We start from the raw sequence: 21,632 nt of genomic DNA on the forward strand, positions 1-21,632 counted from the left end.
AATATTGCAGAGTTTTTATTTAACATATTAAAATCTTGTTTCTCTTTTTTCTTATACTAAAGCTTTGTATACATATACATTATATAATTTAAGAATAATAACATTATTACTAACAATATGATTACTGAAAGCAGTTTGATTTTTTTTGTACTTCTTTTTGTCCTTAGGGATATAACTCACCAAGGACATACAGTCAAATTACTGTATTTTATTTTTTTAAGATTTTTATTTATTTATTTGACAGAGAGAGAGATAGCGAGAGCAGGAACACAAGCAGGGGGAGTGGGAGAGGGAGAAGCAAGCTTCCCACCGATCCGGGAGCCTGGTATGGGGCTCCATCCCAGAACCCTGCGATCATGACCTGAGCGGAAAGCAGACGCTTAACGACTGAGCCATCCAGACACCCCCAAATTACTGTATTTTAAAGTTAAATACTTCTCTGTGTGGTTAAACTCAATACACATTTAGATTCATATGTTTCATTTTTTGAAGAATGATTTAAAAAATTTTTTTTGGTTTAACTTTCTTTCTTTCTAACTAATTGTGTTTTAAATTTTTGTAGACGGAGAAGTCTAGTTTCTGGCCCTTTCCCTTCTACCTTGTTCTTTCCTTCCTCTTAAACATAGTCATTTAAAGTTTTTTGTTTATTCTTCCATTAAAGAGTTGTAAATACAACATAAAATTTATATAAAATGTTTATGTAATATCTGTCCATGTGTATTCTTTCACCTTTCTTTGATATAGCATCATACTATGTTTTTTCTATCTTTTTTCATTTAACAGTATATCATGGATATTCTATAGTAGTATTTATAGATACTGCTCATTAAAAATTTTTTTTAGAAAAATTTTTTAGAAATTTCTTTTAGAAATGGAAATTTTTAGAATACAGACTTCACCGTTCCAACCCTTTTAGGTGTATAGTTCAATGGCATTAAGTATATTCATCTTGTTATGCAGTCATCACCACTATTCATCTCTAGCACTTTTAATCTAACAAAACTGAAACTCTGTACCAAGTAAACAGTAACTCCCCGTTCTCCCCTTCTCCAAGCCCCTGGCAACCACCATTTTTCTTTCTCTCTGAATTTAACTACTCTTGGTACCTAATATAAGAGGAATCATACAATATTTGTCCTTTTATGACTGGCTTATTTCACTTAACATAATGTCTTCAAGGTTTATCCATGTAGCATATGCCAGAATTTCCTTCCTGTTTAAAGCCAAATAATATTCCATTGTATGTGTATACCACACTTTGTTTATCCACTCATCCATCAAACACTTGATTTGCTTTTACCTTTGGCTATTATGAATAATGCTGCTGTGAACATGGGTGTAAAATACCTGTTTGAGTCCCTGCTTTCAATTTTTGGGGATATATATATACCCAGAAGTGGAATTGCTGGGACATATGATAATTCTGTGTTTAATTTTTTGAGGAACCACCATACTGTTTTCCATAGCAGCTGCTCCATTTTACATTCCCATCAACAGTGCCACAAACATTCCAATTTCACCACATCCTTGTCAACGCTTGTTATTTTCTGGTTTTGTTTTTCTTTTTTTTTTTTTAATAGTCATCCTAGTGGGTGTTAAGTTGCCCTCGTTTTTTTATCCAATTACTATTGATGGACATTTGGGTTGTTTTCAGTCTTTTTCTTTTGAAATCAAGGCTTGTCCTTATTCATCTTTGTATGCCCAACACCCAAAACACTGCCTCACACATAGGAACTGCTAAATAAACTGCTAAAAAATAAAATATTTGAATTAGTTAACAAACTTTATAAACTAAGTCCCTTAAGAGATAATAGTAGTCTTGGTCATGTTTATATTGTACCTGAGCACTTAATGTCCTTCGGTTGTAAATAGAAGTGTGCTTGATGGGGATGGTAATCCCAATACCAAAGGTACCATGTAACTATGAACACTAGTATTTTACTTTGCCTTTTGAGGGGTGGGGAGTAGCTAATCAAAGTGACTCAGAGCTTTGGGCATCATGTGTTTGTACTTATAAGTGGTGTAATTAAGCAAAAGAACAGAGCAACCCATCTTTCCCATCTCTAGGGCTTTAATGTTCTTTCTGCCTTAAATATTCTCTTCTTGATCTTTGTCAAAATTCTAATGGTTATACTTGATACATTATTAAATAGGAAAAAAAAGGAGTGGATAACATTATTTATGGTATCACCCTGTTTTTGTTAAAAATGTATATGTGTGTTTATGCAGAGTAAGTGATCTGGAAGGATTTTCACCAAGGCCAACAGTGGTTTTCCTGAATTAGCACAATTTATGTTTTCTGTGTCTTATTTAATGTTTGTATTTTTTTTTTTTTTCTGTAAGAAACACATGCTTTTAAAATAGTAAAATTAGTGCAGAAACTTTATTTTTAATAATCTCAACCGTTCTTTTTTGTTTAGTTCTCGGTTACAGTGCCCAGGAGTTAGTATTTATTAAATATATTTTGATCCAATGACTGAAACACAAGGAAGAACCTGGTAAATGCCACAAAAAAAGGCATAAAGTGCTAAGGGGATTCAAAAGAGAGAAGGATCTTCTACTAAAGGGATCAGTTGTAGACAGTATTTGAATGGGTCTTGAAAGATTTTTTTTGTCTTTTGTAAGAGAATAGTGTAATATACTCCTATGTAGTAGTAATTATTCACATTTTGCGCATAGGCTTTTTAGAAAATGAAATTTGGTTGCAATTCATGGTTTATATCGTCAGAATACATGCATTATCAGATTTACTTCCCTTACTGTCTTTTGTTTGGGTTTACTATTAATAAGGTGGTTTTCCTGAAGCAAACAACCACCTAGTGAAGTGGCTTGAGAAGTCTATTGTGTGACAGGGAAACCAGTCAGGAATTAAGAATCTTCTTTTTTTTTTTTTCCTCTCTTTTTTATTTTTAATTTATTTTTTTTTATTCTTATGTTAATCCCCATACATTACATCATTAGTTTTAGATGAAGTGTTCCATGATTCATTGTTTGTGCATAACACCCAGGGCTCCATGCAGAATGTGCCCTCCTCAATACCCAACACCAGGCTAACCCATCCTCCCACCCCCCTCCCCTCTAGAACCCTGTTTGTTTTTCAGAGTCCATCGTCTCTCATGGTTCGTCTACCCCTAGGAATTAAGAATCTTCTAAATTGAAAAATGTACATACAAGCAGTGGAGAATTAATAGCATTTAGTTATTTCTGACTTTAAGGGAAAAAAAAGCTTTAAATTTTTTCTTTGATTTTCTTGTGTGACAAATCACTTTAAAGGAATACCTTTAAAATACTTATTTGCAATTAAATTATGAAGTGTGGTAGAATTTTGTTTGTAAGGTTTTATCTTTTGAGAGAGATCATAGTTCAGAACTATTCATGATGTTCGAAATACTAAAACTTCCTTAAAAGTCAAATTTTATGGGCTCCTCTGGGAATTCCCCTTTGACTTAAGAAGATAAACGTGTTCCTCTCATAATGGCAAATTTCTGTAAACCACCTTACTGAAATATTGTTGGAAAGTATTTAGTACACTATCTCAAGACATTTTTTTAAAATTGAGATTTGTAGAAGAAAAATCTGTAGGATTAAAGGTGTTTTTCAAACCTAGAATTTTTTAATACAAAATAATTCTTAAAGTTTTAGATCTTATTGAGAATTTATTTTTACAGAAAAGGAGTTTTTTACATCACTTGAAATTATTCTAAAAAGTTGTTTTTGAATAACTTCTTATTCTAATTTGGATCTGAAATAGAATGAATACAATTTTTTGAATTTCCAAGGCCATTCCACATTTGGTTTCACATTTAGTGAATTTAGTCATAACATTCCCAAACGCAGTAGGATACAGTTTCTATGGTTACCAGACCCTTTGTAGAGTGACAAAGATTGGAATTCTGATTCTCATGAGTCAAATTTTGGCCTTTGACTCTGTCCTCTTTTCATACCCCTTGCTAAGCTTGGGCTGTTGCTGTGCTTGAAGGCTTGTCAGCTATCGGGTTCCTATGGTAACAGGAATGGAAATTTGAAAGAAGAAAGAGAATGGGAGCACAAAGGCTTGGTTGATTTGAATTTGAACAAAGAATGGAAGTTTCCGTGTAGTGCACCTTTGTTGTAGAAACCAGAAATTTAATTTTAGAAAGTTACTTTTCAGTTTGTAAACTTCCTATACCCTGGTCTTGATTTAGTGAACAAAAAGTATTACTATTTAAGGAGGTACGCAGCAGGAATCTTTAAAAATTTAATCAAATTGTTTTCTGTTTGATAGAGCTTTAATAGTATTATCTGATATATTCTCAACTTTACAGTATTCAGGCTCCCTCTTTTAATTTTGATTTTGCTGAGGTTAAAAATTGTTAGAGTTCAAACCAAGGCAATTTGCTCATTTGAAAAATACTGATATTTCTGTTTTTATATAACTGCTTTATTGAGGTATAATTAGTGTAAAACAAAGTTGACCCATTTAAAATGTTCACTGTTTTGACACATGTATATACCGTGAAACCATCAACACAATCAAAATAGAGAACATTTCCATTACCTCAAAAGCTTTCTTGTATGCCTTTGTAGTCTACCCCCCTCTTCACTCCCTGCTCCAAGCAACCAGTGATCTGTTTTCTGTCACTGTGGATTAGTTTTCATTTTCTAGAGTTTTATATAAATGTAATCATACAGTATCTATTTTTTTTATCTCTGGTTTCCTTCACCCAGCATAATAGTCATCAATGCTTTGTTTTGCTTTTTAATGACATCATTCCAGTTGACTTTCACTTGTTGAGAACAGGGCATTCAAATTCAGCAGGGTTCCTTAGGCCCACCATATAGGACTGCTATAGCTCTGTTAACTTGCAACTCTTCCCTAATCCCCTTTTAAGCTTTTACTGGGTCCTGTATGCTAACTATTTTATATACTATTATTTATATGTTATTAAGACCATTTTACAGAGGAGAAAACTGAGGTTTAGAGAGGTTATGTGGAAAAAATTGGTTAAGTTCAAGGGCTCTAGATAGGAATGCCAGGGTCTTGACTCTTGGGTCTGTCTTTGTAGCTCTGTGATCTTGGGCAAGTTACTTAATTTTCATGTCTCATTTTCTTCATATGTATTATAAAATGTGATTAATAATTATCAGAGGGTTTAAATGAGATAATGTGTATAAGGCACTTAACTGCCTATCCCTTTAGTGCCAGTAAATCCTGCCAGCTGAGATACATAGCACAGGGTACTTATAGCTAATAAGTGGCAGGAGCATAAACTTGTAGCTTTAGGCTCATTGCAGGCAGCACAAAATAATCACTCAAATCAATTTTATAATTCATCTGTAATTCACAGATCGAGGTTTTACTAGCATAGTAACATAACAATATCTGATTGGTTGATATTTTATGTGTTGCTAAGTACCAAGCAAGTTTTGAGACTTAAGACATACATATGCGTCTATGTATGATGTATGTACATACATCATCAACATGTGAATGTAATGTTTTTAACTTTTAATTTTTTAAAAAATATTTTATTTATTTATTTGACAGAGAAAGAGACAGCGAGAGAGGGAACACAAGCAGGGGGAGTGGGAGAGGGAGAAGCAGGCTTCCTGCTGAGCAGGGCTCCATCCCAGGACCCTGGGATCATGACTTGAGCCGAAAGCAGATGCTTAACGACTGAGCCACCAGGCGCCCCTTAACTTTTAATTTTAAAATAATTATAAACTCATGGGAAATTGCAAAAAGAGTATAGAGACATTCTGTGTACCCTTCCTAGTCCCCACCCCCTCCCAACCCCAGTCCTAGTACCTTATATAACTGTCATACAGGATAAAATCTAGGAAGTTAACCTTGGTACTATCTATAGACCTTATCATATTTCACCAGTTTTTACATGTACTCATTTTTGTGTGTATATATGCATGTGTCTGTGTGTGTAGTCTTCACAATTTTTTTTTAAGTAAGCTCTATGCCCAACGTGGGGCTTCAACTCACAACCCCTAGATCAAGAGTCGCATGCTCCACGGGCTGAGCCAACCATGCACACTCCTAGTCTTTGCGATTTTATCACATATATAGATGTATGTAGCCACTGCTACAATTAACTGTTTTATCACCACTAAGGAACTCCCTTATGCTTCCTTTCTCCCTCCTCCCTTTTCCCACTCCTGAGCAACCATTACTTTGTTCTCTTATCTGTAATTTTATCATTTTAAGAATGTTATATAAATGGAATCATGCAGTGTGTAATCTTTTGAGATTTTTTCATTGAGCATAATAACCATACAAGTTCTATGTGTCAGTAGTTATTTTTAATTTCTGAATATTTTGTTAAACAGATATGCCACAATTTGTTTAATCAGCCACCCATTGGAGAACATTTGAGTTGTTTCAACTCTTTGCTATTATAAATAAAGCTGTTATGACCATTGGTGTACAGGTTTTTGTGCAGACATAAATTTTTATTTGGGGGGGATAAATGCCCAGGGGTGTGACTGCTGGATCATATGAGAAGCATATGTTTGGAATTTTAGAAACTGCTAAACTATTTTCCATAGTGGTTGTACCATTTTACATTCTCACCAGCAACGTATGAGAGATTTACTTTCCCTACATTCTCACTACCATTTGGTATTGTCAAAATTTTTAATTTTTTTCTAATATGTATATAGTGATACTTCGTGTGGTTTTAATTTACATTTCCCTCATGGCTATTAATAATGAATGTCTTTTCATGTACTCATTTGCCATTCATAAATCCTTTTTGGTAAAATGTCTGTTTATGTCTTTTGTTCATATTGCAATTGAATTGTTTCTTATTTTTGAGTTTTGAGACTTCTATATATAATCTAGATACAAATCCGTTGTTGGATAATATAGTTTACAAATAGTTTATCCTAGTCTGTAGTATGTCTTCACATCATTTTAACAAGGTCTTTAAGAGAACAGAAGTTTTAAATTTTAATTAACTCCAGTTTACAATTTTTTTTTCTTTTATGGATTGTCCTTTTGGTGTAAGAACTCTTCACCTAACTCTTGGTCTGGAAGATTTTTTCTTTGTTTGAAGTTTTGTAGTTTTTATATTTTACATTTAAATCCATGCATCACTTTTGAGTTAATCTGTATAAGGAATGGTTCATTTTCTTGTCTATAAATATCCACTACCTTCAGCACCATTTGTTGAAAAAACTATCCTTTCACCATTGAATTGCTTTTGCTCCTTTCTCAAAAATTAATTGTCCATCCTTATGTTGGCTTCTCTATTCTTTTTTAAATTTTTTTAAAGATTTTATTTATTTATTTGACAGAGAGAGAGAGAGCCCAAGCAGGGGGAGAGGATAGGGAGAAGCAGCTCCCCGCTGAGCAGGAAGCCCAATGTGGGGCTCAATCCTAGGACCCTGGGATCATGAACCCAGCTGAAGGCAGATGCTTAATCAATTGAGCCACCCAGGCGCCCCTTCTCTATTATGTTCTATTGATCTTTTGTATCTGTCTCTCCACTGATAACCACACTGTTTTGATTACTGTTAGCTATATAGTAAGTGTTAAAATTGGATAGCATGATTCTTCCCAATTTTTTTTTCAAAATCTGTTCTTTTGTTTTTTTCATATAATTTAGAATAAACTCATCTTTATCTACTAAAAGTCATGCTGCATTTTGGTAGAAATTTCATTAAATCTGGAAATTATTTGGGGGAGAATTGGCACTTTATTTATTTATTTATTTTTTTAAAGATTTTATTTATTTGAGAGAGAGAGAATGAGAGACAGAGAGCAGGAGAGGGAGGAGGGTCAGAGGGAGAAGCAGACTCCCTGCTGAGCAGGGAGCCCGATGTGGGACTCGATCCCGGGACTCCAGGATCATGACCTGAGCCGAAGGTAGACGCTTAACCATCTGAGCCACCCAGGCGCCCGGAGAATTGGCACTTTAATGTTGAATCTTCAACCCATGAACAGTGTTGTTACTTGTTGAACTGAGTCCTCCTAAAATGTGTATGTTGAAGTTCTAACCCACAGGACCTCAAAATGTGACCTTATTTGGAAATAGGATCATTACAAATGTAATTAGGTAAGATGAGGTCATACTGGAGTAGGCCCTAAATCAATATGACTGATGTCCTTAGAAAAGGGAAATTTGGACACAGACAGACACACGTAGAGGGAAGATGATATGAAGAGACACAGGGAGAATGCAGTGAAGATCGGATTTATGCTGTCACAATCCAAGGAACTACCAGAAACTAGGAGAGAGACTAGGAGCAGATCCTTCTCTTGTACCTTCAGAGGGAACATGGTTCTGCCAACATCTTAATCTCAGACTTCTAGCTTCCAGAAATGTAAGACAGTGAATTTCTGTTGGTTAAGCCCCTCAGTTTACGGTACTTTGTTACAGCAGCCCTAGCAAACTAATACAGTGTGTATCTATTAATTTATTTATATTCCTTGATTTATTTTGTCATCACTTATAGTTTTCTGTATATGAGTCCTATACATGTTTTGTTGAGATTACACCCAGGTGTTTCTTTTTTCTTTCTTTTTTTTTGTGGTTGTAAGTGTATTGTTTTAGTTCTCATGTGCTCTTTATAAATAGAATACAGTTTTATATAGAAGTAGAGTTAGGCCAGGGCACCTGGATGGCTCGGTTATTTGAGCATCTGACTTTGACTCAGACTGTGATCTCTGGGTCCTGAGATGGAGCCCTGCGTGGGGCTCTGGGCTCAGTGGGGAGCCTACTCTTCTCTCTTCCTCTGCCCCTCCCCCTGCTTATGCTCTCTGTATCTCTTTCTCAAATAAATAAATAAAATCTTTAAAAAAAAAAGGAAAAGAAAAGAAATAGCGTTGGGGTGCCTGTGTGGCTCAGTGAGTTAAACATCCGACTCTTGATTTTGGCTCGTCATGATCTCTGGATCATGGGATTGAGCTCCTTGACTGACTCCGCACTCAGCAGGGAGTCTGCTTGGGATTCTTTCCCTCTGCCCCTCCCCCTAGCTCATGAGTGCTCTCTCTCCCTCTTTCTTTCAAAATGGACAAATAAATCTTAAAAAAAAAAAAATAGAGTTGGGGTTTTTTTTGTATGTGTTCTTTGTAGATGCCTTGGGATTTTCTTTTTTTTTTTAAAGATTTTATTTATTTATTTGACAGAGAGAGACAGAATGAGAGAGGGAACACAAGCAGGGGAAGGGGAGAGGGAGAAGCAGGCTTCCTGCAGAGCAGGGAGCCCGATACGGGGCTCGATCCCAGGACACTGGGATCATGACCTGAGCCGAAGGCAGACGCTTAACGACTGAGCCACCCAGGCGCCCCGCCTTGGGATTTTCTATGTAGACAGTAATGTTAACTACACATAGGAACAGTTTTGTTTCTTTTTCCAATCTCTATACCTTTTCTTTCCTTTTCTTGCTTTATTGTGTGTTGACAGGATTTCCAGTACCATGTTGAATAAGAGTGGTAAGAGCAGACATCCTTCCCTTATTTCCAATCTTAGGGGTAAACATCCATGTTTTGCCATTAATTATGATAGCTGTAGGGTGTTTGTAGATGCTCTTTATCAAGTTGAGGAAGTTACCCTCTATTTCTAATTCTTTGAAAAGTTAAAATCATAAGTGCTTTCTCTGCATCATTTGATATGTTAATGTGATTTTTCTGTTAGCCTGTTAATATGGATTACATTAATTCACTTTTGAATATTGAACCAGCCTTGAGTTTCTGGAGCAAACCCTATTAGGTTGTGATATATAATGCTTTTAATATATATTTGGATTTGCTTTGCTACTATTTTGTTAAGGACTTTACATTTATGTTCATGAGGAATAGTCTGTAGTTTTCTTCTTTTGTATTATTTTTGTTTGGTTTTAATATTGAGCACCCCTTGCTTCAAAGAATTAGTTGGGATGTGTTCCTTTCTTTGCTATTTTCTTGAAGAGATTGTTTAGAATTGGTGTTAATTATTCTTTAAATGTTGTTAGATTTTATCTATGAAACCATCTGACCTGGACATTTCTTTTTCTAGAGGTTTTTAACCACAAATTCAAATTCTTTAGTAGTTACAGGACTATTAGATTATCAGATAGTTTCCTCTCGGGTGAGTTTTGGTAGTCTGCCTTTGAGGAATTGGTCTACTTCATCTAAGGTGTCTAGTTTATGTGCATAGAGTTGTTTGTAATATTCACTTATTGTCTTTTTTTTTTTGATTTTATTTATTAGAGAGAGAGAATGAGAGAGAGCACATGAGAGGGGGGAGGGTCAGAGGGAGAAGCAGACCCCCTGCCGAGCAGGGAGCCCGATGCGGGACTTGATCCAGGGACTCCAGGATCATGACCTGAGCCGAAGGCAGTCGCTTAACCAACTGAGCCACCCGGGCGCCCCTCACTTATTGTCTTTTTAATGCCTACAGAGCCTCAGTGACACCTTCTCTTTTATTCTTGATATTGGTAATTTGTGTTTTTCCTTTTTCTTTAAAAGTCTTGTCAGAAACTTAATCAATTTTATTGGTAGTTTCAAAGAACCAGCTCTTATTTGAGATTGAATCTGTAGATCATGTTAGGGAGTATCACCAATAACATTGCCATTTAATCCATGAATACGGATGTCTATTTATTAGGTCTTCTTCAGTTTCTTTCAGTAATACTTTATCGTTTTCTGTCTTGCACCACATTGGTTAACTTTATTCCTAAGTATAGGATGCTATGCTTTCTTTTTGATGCTCTTAAAAATGGAATTTTTTCTTAGTTTCCTTTTCTATTGGTGATATTTTAAAATTTCATTTAATATATTCCTGGAATGTAGAAATACAGATGAATTTTGTCTTAATTAATTTTGTATCCAGTGTTCATGGTAAATTCATTTATTCTAATTGTTTATAGATTATCTTGGATTTTCTTTGTAACAGATTTTATTAGTCTGGTTCTATTAGAAGACAGAAGCACTCAATGATTTAAACAAGGAAAGAATTAATAAGCTAGTATAGGAGAGTATTTATAAGATAGAGAGCTCAACAGGGTTTTCTAGGGCAGAGGGACAGTCTTGGAAGGGACAACCAGACACCAAGACTCAGACCTTAATTATAGGTGATGTAGTCGCAGCTCAATGGATGGCAGAGAAATTCACTGGGTTAGCTGGGCCAGAGCTGGTCCATACTTGCTGGGCAAGGAGGAAGCAAGTCTTCAGGACATGAGCAAGTGTTAGCTGGGGATGGAGCAAAAAGAGGAAGTCAGGGCAGTGCTGCAGGTAGAAGGCCTCAAGCATCCAATGTCCATATTGGAAGGGCTGCAGGAAGGGGGTCACCAAGCTATGCTGTGATTGTGAGGCTACTAAGAGGCCTTTCTGGGCGCATGGTGAGACAGAGCATCATAGATATTACATTTGCACTGCTGCCTGACTGCAGCAACCACAACCAACAAGGAAGCCCTTTTGCCCTGCAGTCTTCCTCCAGCACTCTTTGTTGAGAAAGTTTAAACTCATGCTTACTGTAAAGGAGAAATGGTGAATGAATCCCATCGATTATCATAGAGCAGGTATTGAGGGGTGAATTTGGAACAGAGAGATAAAAGTTTGGTAACTGGAACACAAGTCATCTATGAATAATGATAGTTAGTTTCTTTCTGATCCATGTACCTTTAATTTTTGTATTTCTTTCCTTCTAATTCTTTTACCTTTTATTTATTTTTCTTTTCTTACTGCCCTGGTGAGGACTTTCAATACAGTGTTAAGTAAGATGTTGATGACAGGTACTTTTGCCTCATCCTTGATTTTGGGAAGCTTTCAGTAATTTTCCACCAAGTATGAGGTTTGCTGTGGTTTGATGTATGTACTTTCCAGAAGATTTGAGGAAATTTCTTCTTACTCTGCAAAGAGTTTTCGTAATAAATGGGTGTTGAATTTCATCTAATACTTTTACTACATCTATATTATTAGTGGATCATGTGATTTTTCCCCCTTTTTCTGTTAATGCCATTAATTACATTAACTGGTTTTTCAGATGTTAATCAGTGTTCTATCCTTAGGGAAAAAAGTTCATTTGGTATGGTGTATTACTCCTTTTTTACATATTCTGGATTAATTTACTGATATAAGTTTTATATCTATAATCATGAGGAATAATTGTTCTTCTTAGATAGTTCCTGTTGGGTTTTGTTATAAAAATTAGGATGATTTCATTAGACGAATTGGGAAAGGTTCCTTTTCCCCCTTTTTTAGGAAGAGTTTGTGTGAGATTACTGCAACTTCTTGATTTGATGTTTGACAGATTTTTCTAGTGAAGCCATCTTAGCCTAGAGTTTTCTTTGGGGGGAATCATTTCTAATAATGGATTAAATTTATTTGTTGATAGAAGATAAACTTTTATGAGTTTTGGTAAATTGTGATTTTTTCCCCAAGGCATTTGTTCATTTCATCATGTCAAATCTATTTATTTATTTATTTATTAAGATTTTATTTATTTGACAGAAAGAGACACAGCGAGAGAGGGAACACAAGCAGGGGGAGGGGGAGAAGGAGAAGCAGGCTTTCTGCTGAGTAGGGAGCCCGATGCGGGGCTCGATGCCAGGACCCTGGGATCATGACCTGAGCCGAAGGCAGACGCTTAACGACTGAGCCACCCAGGCACCTCTCAAATTTATTATTTATAGTATCTACATTATTTTTCTAGTAATGTTCTCTCCTTCATTCCTGATATTGATAATTCAAGTTGTTTCTTTTCTTGTTATTGCCTTCCTTATACATCCCTACGTTTGGCCATTCTTTTTCTAGCTTCTTAAGATGGAGCTTAAGTCATTGATTATTTTCAGGCTTTCTTATTTTTTTTTTTTTTTAAGATTTTATTTATTTATTTGACAGAGAGAGACACAGCGAGAGAGGGAACACCAGCAGGGGGGAGTGGGAGAGGGAGAAGCAGGCTTCCCACTGAGCAGGGAGCCCGGTGCGGGGCTCGATCCCAGGACCCTGAGATCATGACCTGAGCCAAAGGCAGAAGCTTAACGACTGAGCCACCCAGGCACCCCAGGCTTTCTTATTTTCTGATATGTGTATATCAGATTGTAAATTTTCTCTGAGTACAGCTTTTGCTGATATTTGTCTTTATTTACATTTATACATAGATTATATAATCTATATAATTATATATATAACTTACATTTCTCTTATGATTCCCTTTGTTAATTATGGGTTATTTAGGAGTTTGTTGTCTAATTTCCAAATTTTCAAGCAGTTGGGTTTGGGCTTTTTATGTAATTGATTTATACCTTACATTTTAGTCGTAGAACCTTCTGTGACTGATTTTAATTCTCTGAAGTTTGTTGTGGCATGCTTTAGGATCTAGAATATGGCCAATTTTGATAAAGATTCCATGTGTCTGTTAAATAGGATCCAGTTATTGTTAGACATCATGATTATAAATGTTATTTAGATCAAATTTGTAATTGGCTTGTTTAGATTTTCTGTATTCTTATAGAATTTTTGTCTTGCTCTTCTGTCGCTTACTGAGAGAAGTGTATCAATCTCTCACTCGCAGTGTGGCTTTGTATATTTTCCCTTTTAGTTTTGTCTATTTTTTTTTTTTAAGATTTTATTTATTTATTTGAGAGAGAGAATGAGAGAGAGAGAGCACATGAGAGGGGGGAGGGTCAGAGGGAGAAGCAGACCCCCTGCTGAGCAAGGAGCCCGATATGGGACTCGATCCCGGGACTCCAGGATCATGACCTGAGCCGAAGGCAGTCGCTTAACCAACTGAGCCACCCAGGCGCCCAGTTTTGTCTATTTTTGATTAAAATAATTTGAAGCTATGTTAAGTGGTCTATATATGTTTAGATCTACTTTTTAGTATTGGTGAATTGATTCTTTTGTCTTATGAAATGCCCTTTATCTCCGGGAACACTTCTTGTCATAAAAATCTACTCTTTCTTTTGGTTAGTTCTTGCATTACCATTTACCTTTCTTTTACTTTTAACCTGTTTCTTTATATTGAAAAATGTGTCTTTGTAAACAGCATAGTGTTTTTGTTTTTGTTTTTACCTAGTCCAAAACTCTTAGTCTTTTTTAAAGTGTTTTTCTTTTTTTTTAAGATTTTATTTATTTATTTGACAGAGAGAGCACAAGCCGGGGGAGCGGCAGGGAGAGGGAGAAGCAGGCTCCCCAAAAGAGCAGGGAACCCGACACGGGGCTCGATCCCAGGACCCTGGGATCATGACCCAAGCCGAAGGCAGACACTTAACCAACTGAGCCACCCAGGCACCCCTTACTTAGAGTTTTTAATCCATGTATATCTAATGTAATTACTGTTGTACTTGGGCTAATATTTACTATCTCACTATTTGATTTCAATGTGACCAAACTGTTTTGCATTTCTTTTTCTCTCCGATCTTATCTTCTTTTGTGTTCTACTGTTTCCCTCTGTTTTACCTCATTGTGCATTCTTTTATTGTTTACCCTAGAAATTATGATATGTACTTATGACTTATAATACTCTTAATAAAATCGTTATTTTAAACACTACCCCATTAGTGTTCCCTCTGGCCTCCCATCTTTTCCATTTTATTATTATGCATATTAATATACCTGTGTTTTGGGGGCATCTGGATGGCTCAGTTGGTTAAGTGTCTGCCTTCAGCTCAGGTCATGAACTCAGAGTCCTGGGATTGAGCCCCACATTGGGCTCCTTGCTCAGCAAGGAGCCTACTTCTCCCTCTCCCTCTGCCTGCTGCTGCCCCTGCTTGTGCTCTCTCTTACTATCTCTCCCTGTCAAATAAATAAATAAAATCTTAAAATATATATATCTATCTGTGTTTCATATGTATTTTAAGACATTATTATTTTTTATTGGTACAGGGGGTATTTGTTTATATTTTCCCACATATTCACCCCTTTTGTTGCTTTTAAGTACTTTTGAGTTTTCATCTTTGATCATCTTCCTTCTGTCTGAAGAACACTTGAGTGCAGGTTTGCTGGTGACTGATTTTTTTGTCTGTCTGAAAATGTCTTTATTTTGCCTTCATTTATGAAGGATGTTTTTGCTGGCTGTAGACTTATAAGTTTGCAGTTATTTTTCCTTAGCTCTTTAAGTAAGTCATTCTATTGTTTTATAGTTTTCCAAAGTCAGCTCTGAGTGTTAACTGTTGCTCTGTTAAAGGTAAATTATCTCCCTGCACCCCCCATTGGCTGCTTTTCAGATATTTTTCTTCAGTTTTCAACAATTTAACATTTGCCTAGATGTGATTTTCTTATATTTATCCTTTTTGGGGTTTGCAGAAGATTTTGAATCTGTAGATTGTTATCTTCAATTAGTTTTAGAAAATTCTCAGTCATCATATTTTTTTTTTTTTAAAGATTTTATTTATTTATTTGAGAGAGAGAGAGAATGAGAGACAGAGAGCATGAGAGGGAGGAGGGTCAGAGGGAGAAGCAGACTCCCCGCTGAGCAGGGAGCCCGATGCGGGACTCGATCCTGGGACTCCAGGATCATGACCTGAGCCGAAGGCAGTCGCTTAACCAACTGAGCCACCCAGGCGCCCTCAGTCATCATATTTTTATATAGTGCCTCTGCCCATTCTCTTTCTCCCCACCTTTTAAGACTCCAGTTATGTATATCTTAGGCTTTCCCATGTTTCACATGTCTCTTATGTTTTTTTAATGTATTTTTCAGTATTTCTTGGTCTGTGTGCTTCTGTTTGGATATTTCCTATTGCCTTGTTTTTTGTTTTGCCAATTCTGTCTTCTGATAAATCTAATGAGTTCTTAATTCCAATTGTATATTTCAGTTACAGAATTTCCACTTGATTCCGAAATTCTTCATTGTTATTTTCTTGAACATATTTGACATAGTTATATACAGTCTTGTATATTAAGCTCAATAGCTGGATCACCAAAACATTGTAATTTTTTTTCTTGGTCTTAATCATATGGTCCTGTCTCCTCTCTCTCTCTTTTTTAAAGATTTTATTTATTTATTTGACACACAGAGAAAGAGAGAGAGATTGAGGGGAGAGAGAGAGAGTGCACATGAGCCAGGTGGGAAGGGGCAGAAGGAGAAGGAGAAACAGACTCCCCGCTGAGCAGAAGGCCTGATGGGGGGCCGGATCCCAGGACCCTGAGATCATGACCTGAGCCAAAGGCTGAACCAACTAAGCCACCCAGGCACCCCATATGGTCCTGTCTCTTGAAATACCTAGTAATTTTTTTTTTTAGTGTTAGACATTACAAAATGTTGGTGAGGTTCCAGAAGATGTTCTATTACTCCAGAGAAAGTTCACCCTTTCTTCTAATTAGCAGATAAATGGTGGATCACCTTAATTCCATCAGGGACTGAGCTGAGTTGAGGCAGGGTTACACTTTTGGTAGGTTTCTGCCTCCTTCTGATTTGCCACTGCAACTAAAGTGTAGCTATTCAGAGGCTTCCAGCTGAGAGAGTCTGGTATGTTCAGTTCCCCTGGTAGGACTTGAACTCTAATCCATGTTTCCTCAGTATGATAAAACTGCCAAAATCTCCACTCTGCTTTTCAGAGGCTTTCTGCTTAGCTTCTTAGCTCCTTCCTCATGCAGCTTCAGAATTTTCAGATTTCTTGAAGGGAAAATTGGCTCTGTGTCAGACTCAATCCTTGGCACTTCCCCTTCTCACCTACGTCTTGTTCCTTTCATTTTGAATTTTGTCTGTAGCCTTGTAAGACCACCAAAGCTGTGCTGGTTTCTAGCACCAGCCTAGTCAAAGCTTGATTCTCAGCCTCTTGCCTTATGCCCAGATTCAACGAATGCCTCCTTGGAAAAGCAGCTGCACTTATCAGGCCCCTTTCCATGTTTCCTACTCTTTATATTCTTGGTCTCTGTAGTTGTTTTGCTTCAACAGTTCTTCAGTAGCTTTAAATTGATGTTTTAAAACTGTTTTTCTATATTTTAAAATTATTCTTGATGGAAACATTGGTTTAACACAAGCTACTCCTTCATCCTTGGGAGTGATGGTCACATATAGTTTATTGTTATATGTTGGGTACCATGTCCATTATACAATTAACTCAGTTTCTTTAAGTGACTCTTGGTTTTCTGACTGCATCTTGTATAGGAGGCCTTTGGAAAATATTATATATCAATGTAAAAATTGATTGATTCTTACTCGATAGAAAGGCTTAGTGGTGAGAATATCTGTTACCAGATCAAAATCAGCAATGATTCTGAAACTATTATATAAATAAGTGAAAAAATATTTAATAGTAAAAAACTCAGATGCATACTTATTGGGATATTTGATCTATTCCTGTGGTTATAATGATTATTTAAGCATGGTTTTATGTCTGGGGCCACTATTTTCTCCTTTTGTTTCCTTAGTATCAGTTTACAGCGTTAGTTCTGTTTATGTCATGTGATATCAGTTTAAAAAAATTTTTTTTAATGTAACAAGAACAGGAAAATATGAGACAAATGTGAGAGATCCTTCCCTCTCCCTCACTCTCAAAATAACTACTGCTATGTATAACTACTTCTCTTCCTCCACTCCCACTCCCTTTCCTCTTTTAGCATTTTGTCTGCTCTCTCCTGTTGATACTTGTTAGTTGAAGAAAATGTAGAAATTGAAATACATAAAAGGAAGAGAATTAAAATCTCTTATAATCCTGTCACCAAGCAGTAATCACTTTTTGAGCATTTGGCACGTATCTTTTATGGATTTTCTTTCCTATGTAAAATGGATCATACTGTGATTCTCAGTCCTGCCTCTTCATTAATATCACCTCTAACTAATAAAATACACATATAGTTTCTGAAATACACCTCAGTCTTAACCAATTCAGAATCTTTAGGGATATAGAAGAAGATTTTGTTTCAAAAACCAAAAACTTTCCTTCAGAAATTTTAATAGCCTTCAGAAATTTTTAAAATGGAAAAAAAAAGAATATTGTCATATTCTATATTGGAAGCTTTAACTTGTATACAATTCTTTCTCTAATTATTCAATTTTTACTTTTTCCTAGCCATTCCACCCAATGGTGAATCTGGATTGTTCTCGGGATTTTCGGCCATTTCTTTGTGCACTCTATGCTCCTATTTGTATGGAATATGGACGTGTCACACTTCCCTGTCGTAGGCTGTGTCAGCGGGCTTACAGTGAGTGTTCGGAGCTCATGGAGATGTTTGGTGTTCCTTGGCCTGAAGATATGGAATGCAGTAGGTGCGAAAATCATAGATTTTCATGGATCATTACTTAATGCTACAGTATGTTTAAAATTACTTGTTCTCTAATTCATCAGTTTTTAAAAACTTTTTTTGAAGTATGTATTAATCTTAATTTTGAACAGCAGTTTCATGGCCTCAGAATTGTTCATTTCCTTGGGAACTTGAAATCACTAAATGAAAAGATAGAAAAGGAAAAAATATTTCAATGAAGAAATTTTTAAAAGAATTAAGAAAAACAATCAAGACATAAAGTTGATTTTTCTTCCCTCAATAAATTTATTTTCTGGTTATACAAGTAATGCTATTAGTAATGCAATTAGAAAATATAGAGAAGAAAATAATCATTCATTACCTCAGCATTAAATGTCTTTAATGATCACTTAGTGGAAATTAAATATCTGTATGATTTAGACGTGTTAATGACTAAAGTAGTTCTGTCAACTCTTTTTTTGTCATGAATTAACAAACCAGAATTAGGAAATGTCAGATACTTTTCAGATCACTTCCAAAATATAGATTATAAGCATTTCCTAAAGATTTGACGATGTTTACTAGACAGTCTTATAGATTTATATGAGAGAATGTTTATTGTTAGTAATAATGTATAGAGTAATACTATATTTCTAATATAATAATGTACCTTTTTGTATTGTGAAATGTTTCAGAAATAAGGAATAATAAGATAAATGCATACGCACTATTGTTGTCTAACTTTATCCAGTCTTAACATTTTGTGATACTTGGATTAGTCACTTTTTTTTTTTAAGAAATAATACAGGTAGAGCTGAAAGTTCCTTCCTTGGTACCCATCTTGATTTCATTCCCTTCTTTCCTCCCCAGAGATGAGGTAATAATTATGTTGACTATGTTGTTAATCATTTCTATATTTGTTTTTATACTCTTACTACATATATACAGATCTATAAACAACATTAAAATTTAAAAATATATGTATATTTATATCTGTAGGTTTGGTTCATTCCTTTTAATTGCTACGTAATGGACTACTATATTAATATTCCATAGTTACTTAACCATTTCCTATTGATGGTCGTTTAAGTTATTTCTGGGTGTTTGCTGTTATCAGTAATGCTGCAATGAACATTTTTTGTCCTTCATATTAAAATTAATTTTGTCATCTAAAAATAGCCCTTGGAGGTGGGTAAAAAGCAGGTGTTGTTACTCTCATTTGGCATTTGGAAAAACTTCAGAAATAAAACATATCAGTTTCTTATAGTCAGTTCACTGACATTTTGCTTTCTCGTATTTGTCTACTTTATTTCCCACCTGTTTAACATGTTTCCTTATCTAGTCCCATGTAACCATCCACTTTATCCCCAAACATGTGGAAGTGTTTACAGCCCCTCTTTTAGAAGTCTGTTAATTTCTTGGTGTTTATAATAACAGTTATGAGTTACTTGGGCAGGAACTCTATTTTATGTTTCTGTTAGCTAACTCCCATTATTTAGTGGTCTTTTTATATTAATAGTTTATATACAAGTATAGAAATCTCATTATCATCTTCATTATTTTGATGGGATTAAATCTGTTTTATGTCCTCACTGTTGCCTGGCATTGACTAACTATGAAACCTTAAATTCTGGCAAACCGGTCTTTTATAACAACCGTTCATTCTTCCACATCTCTCCTATTCTTGTTCCTATTGCTCTTGAACTACCTGGACACTCCAAGACTTTGGGGTTTTTTTCCCCCTCTCCTAATATCACTCTTCCTAATCTCATTTATTTCCTTACTTAAGCTTTGTGGTCTATCACTTGAAATGACACTCTTGCTAGCAATTTCAACTCATTCCTTCTATTGAACTTGTTCAGATTTCCAACTGGATTGATTCAACCCATTTCTCACAAATTAATTGTGCTATATATTTAAGATGTCAACTGTAGCAGTTCTGTTTGCTGTTTGTCTTTGGCAAATTTCCAGATTGGTAAACAGAATAATCTCTGTTTATTCCTCTCAGCACCTCTGTCAAATCTGTATCACTCACTTCAAACCCATATTTCACCTTTATTCTATATTTCATACTAATTCTCCACAACCTCAGCTTTCCCTCTTTTCGTGAAAATCATTTAAGCCATCATATGTGAACTATTCTGGTCTGCTATTTCTCAGACCAATTATTCTTAATTTCTTTTTTTGGATCCTCTTCCTCTTACTACCCCTTGAGTATTGGTGCTTTCCAGAGTTCTGTTCCTATTCTTTTTGATTCTGTGTGCTTTCCCAGGATGATCTCATCTCACTCATTTTAACTCTTACTCATTTGCTGCTGACTCCTACACCTAAATCTATAGCTTTGACATCTTCTTGCTGAGTTCCAAATCTGCATATCTAGCAGCCATTGGAAATCCTAGCCTGCATTTGTCTCAAATACCTCAATTTCAACATGTCTAACATTGATTTTCCTTTGCTCATTTTTTAATTCTCTATAAGTCACCTTCTGTTCCTCCTTCATTGACCTTAGCTCCCACATCCAATCAGTTACAAACTGTATTGCTTTTATCTAACTAATTTCATATCTGTCTCATTCCCACAACCTTAACTAGCTTTATTTCTTTTTAAGATGTTTTATTTTTTTTAAGTAATTTCTACACCCAACATGGGGCTCAAACTTAGAACCTGGAGATCAAGAGTCACATGTTCTACCAACTCAGCCAGCCAGGTGCCCCTGCCTTATCTGGTTTTAATTCTGGTATTATTTGAATCAACTAATATCTCTGCTCCCATTTGACACTGCTCCTAGTCATCTTTCTAATTACCTGGGTTAGGTCTATATGAATATGTTTCTTCAACAATCATTAACTCAACAAATATTAATTGGATGTGTCCTGTGTGTTAGACATTAGTCTAGATGCTAAAGATAAGTAGTGAACAAAATATAGTGTTGGTTCTTATGGAACTAAAATTCTAGTAGTGGTGGGAGAGAGAACAAATAAATAGATAATGCCAGATGGTAATGAATGCTAATAAGAAAAAAAATAGGGTTGGTTGGAAGCAGAAGACTCTTTTCTATGGCGATATTGGGGAAGGCCTTTTTGATAAAGAAGAATTAGAGTAGGGACCCGAACGAAATGAGAAACAAATAATCCAGATATCTAAGGAAGAATAACCTAGGCATAGGAAACAGCAGTTAGTGCAACTGCTTTGAAATGGAAGCATGCTTGGATTAGTCAAAGAACAAGGGAACCAGAGAATCTGGAGCCAAGTAAGTTAGGGAGAATGGAAGGATATCAGATCAGAAAAATACTGGCCGTAGGGTCTTTGTAGCTCTGATACGGAATTTGGATTTGACTCTTAGTGAGGTGGGAAAGCATTAGAGGACTTAGAGCAGGAGAGACATGATCATGAGCACAGGAGTGGCATGTCTGTAAAGGATCACTGACTGCTGTGTGGAAGTGGAGATCAATTGGGAGACACTCCAGAAGTTCAGGGAAGAGGTATTAATATTAGGCTCAAACTGCACAGAGGCAGTGGAGGAAATGAGAAG

At 35.7% G+C, this 21,632-nt stretch overlaps 1 protein-coding gene across 1 annotated transcript in view; it reads left to right on the top strand.

Moving 5' to 3' along the window:
- FZD3 (frizzled class receptor 3) overlaps positions 1-21,632 on the top strand; it is a 106,225-nt gene that overhangs the window by 14,984 nt on the left and 69,609 nt on the right. The window contains exon 3 of the mRNA XM_006735119.3: positions 17,929-18,125. Within this exon, the coding sequence (XP_006735182.1) occupies positions 17,929-18,125 (197 nt within the window). The remainder of the gene's footprint in view (positions 1-17,928; positions 18,126-21,632) is intronic.

This window comes from Leptonychotes weddellii, chromosome 2, assembly GCF_054177405.1.
Source record: "Leptonychotes weddellii isolate Sample4059 chromosome 2, ASM5417740v2, whole genome shotgun sequence".
In the NCBI taxonomy this organism is placed as follows: Eukaryota; Metazoa; Chordata; class Mammalia; order Carnivora; family Phocidae; genus Leptonychotes; species Leptonychotes weddellii.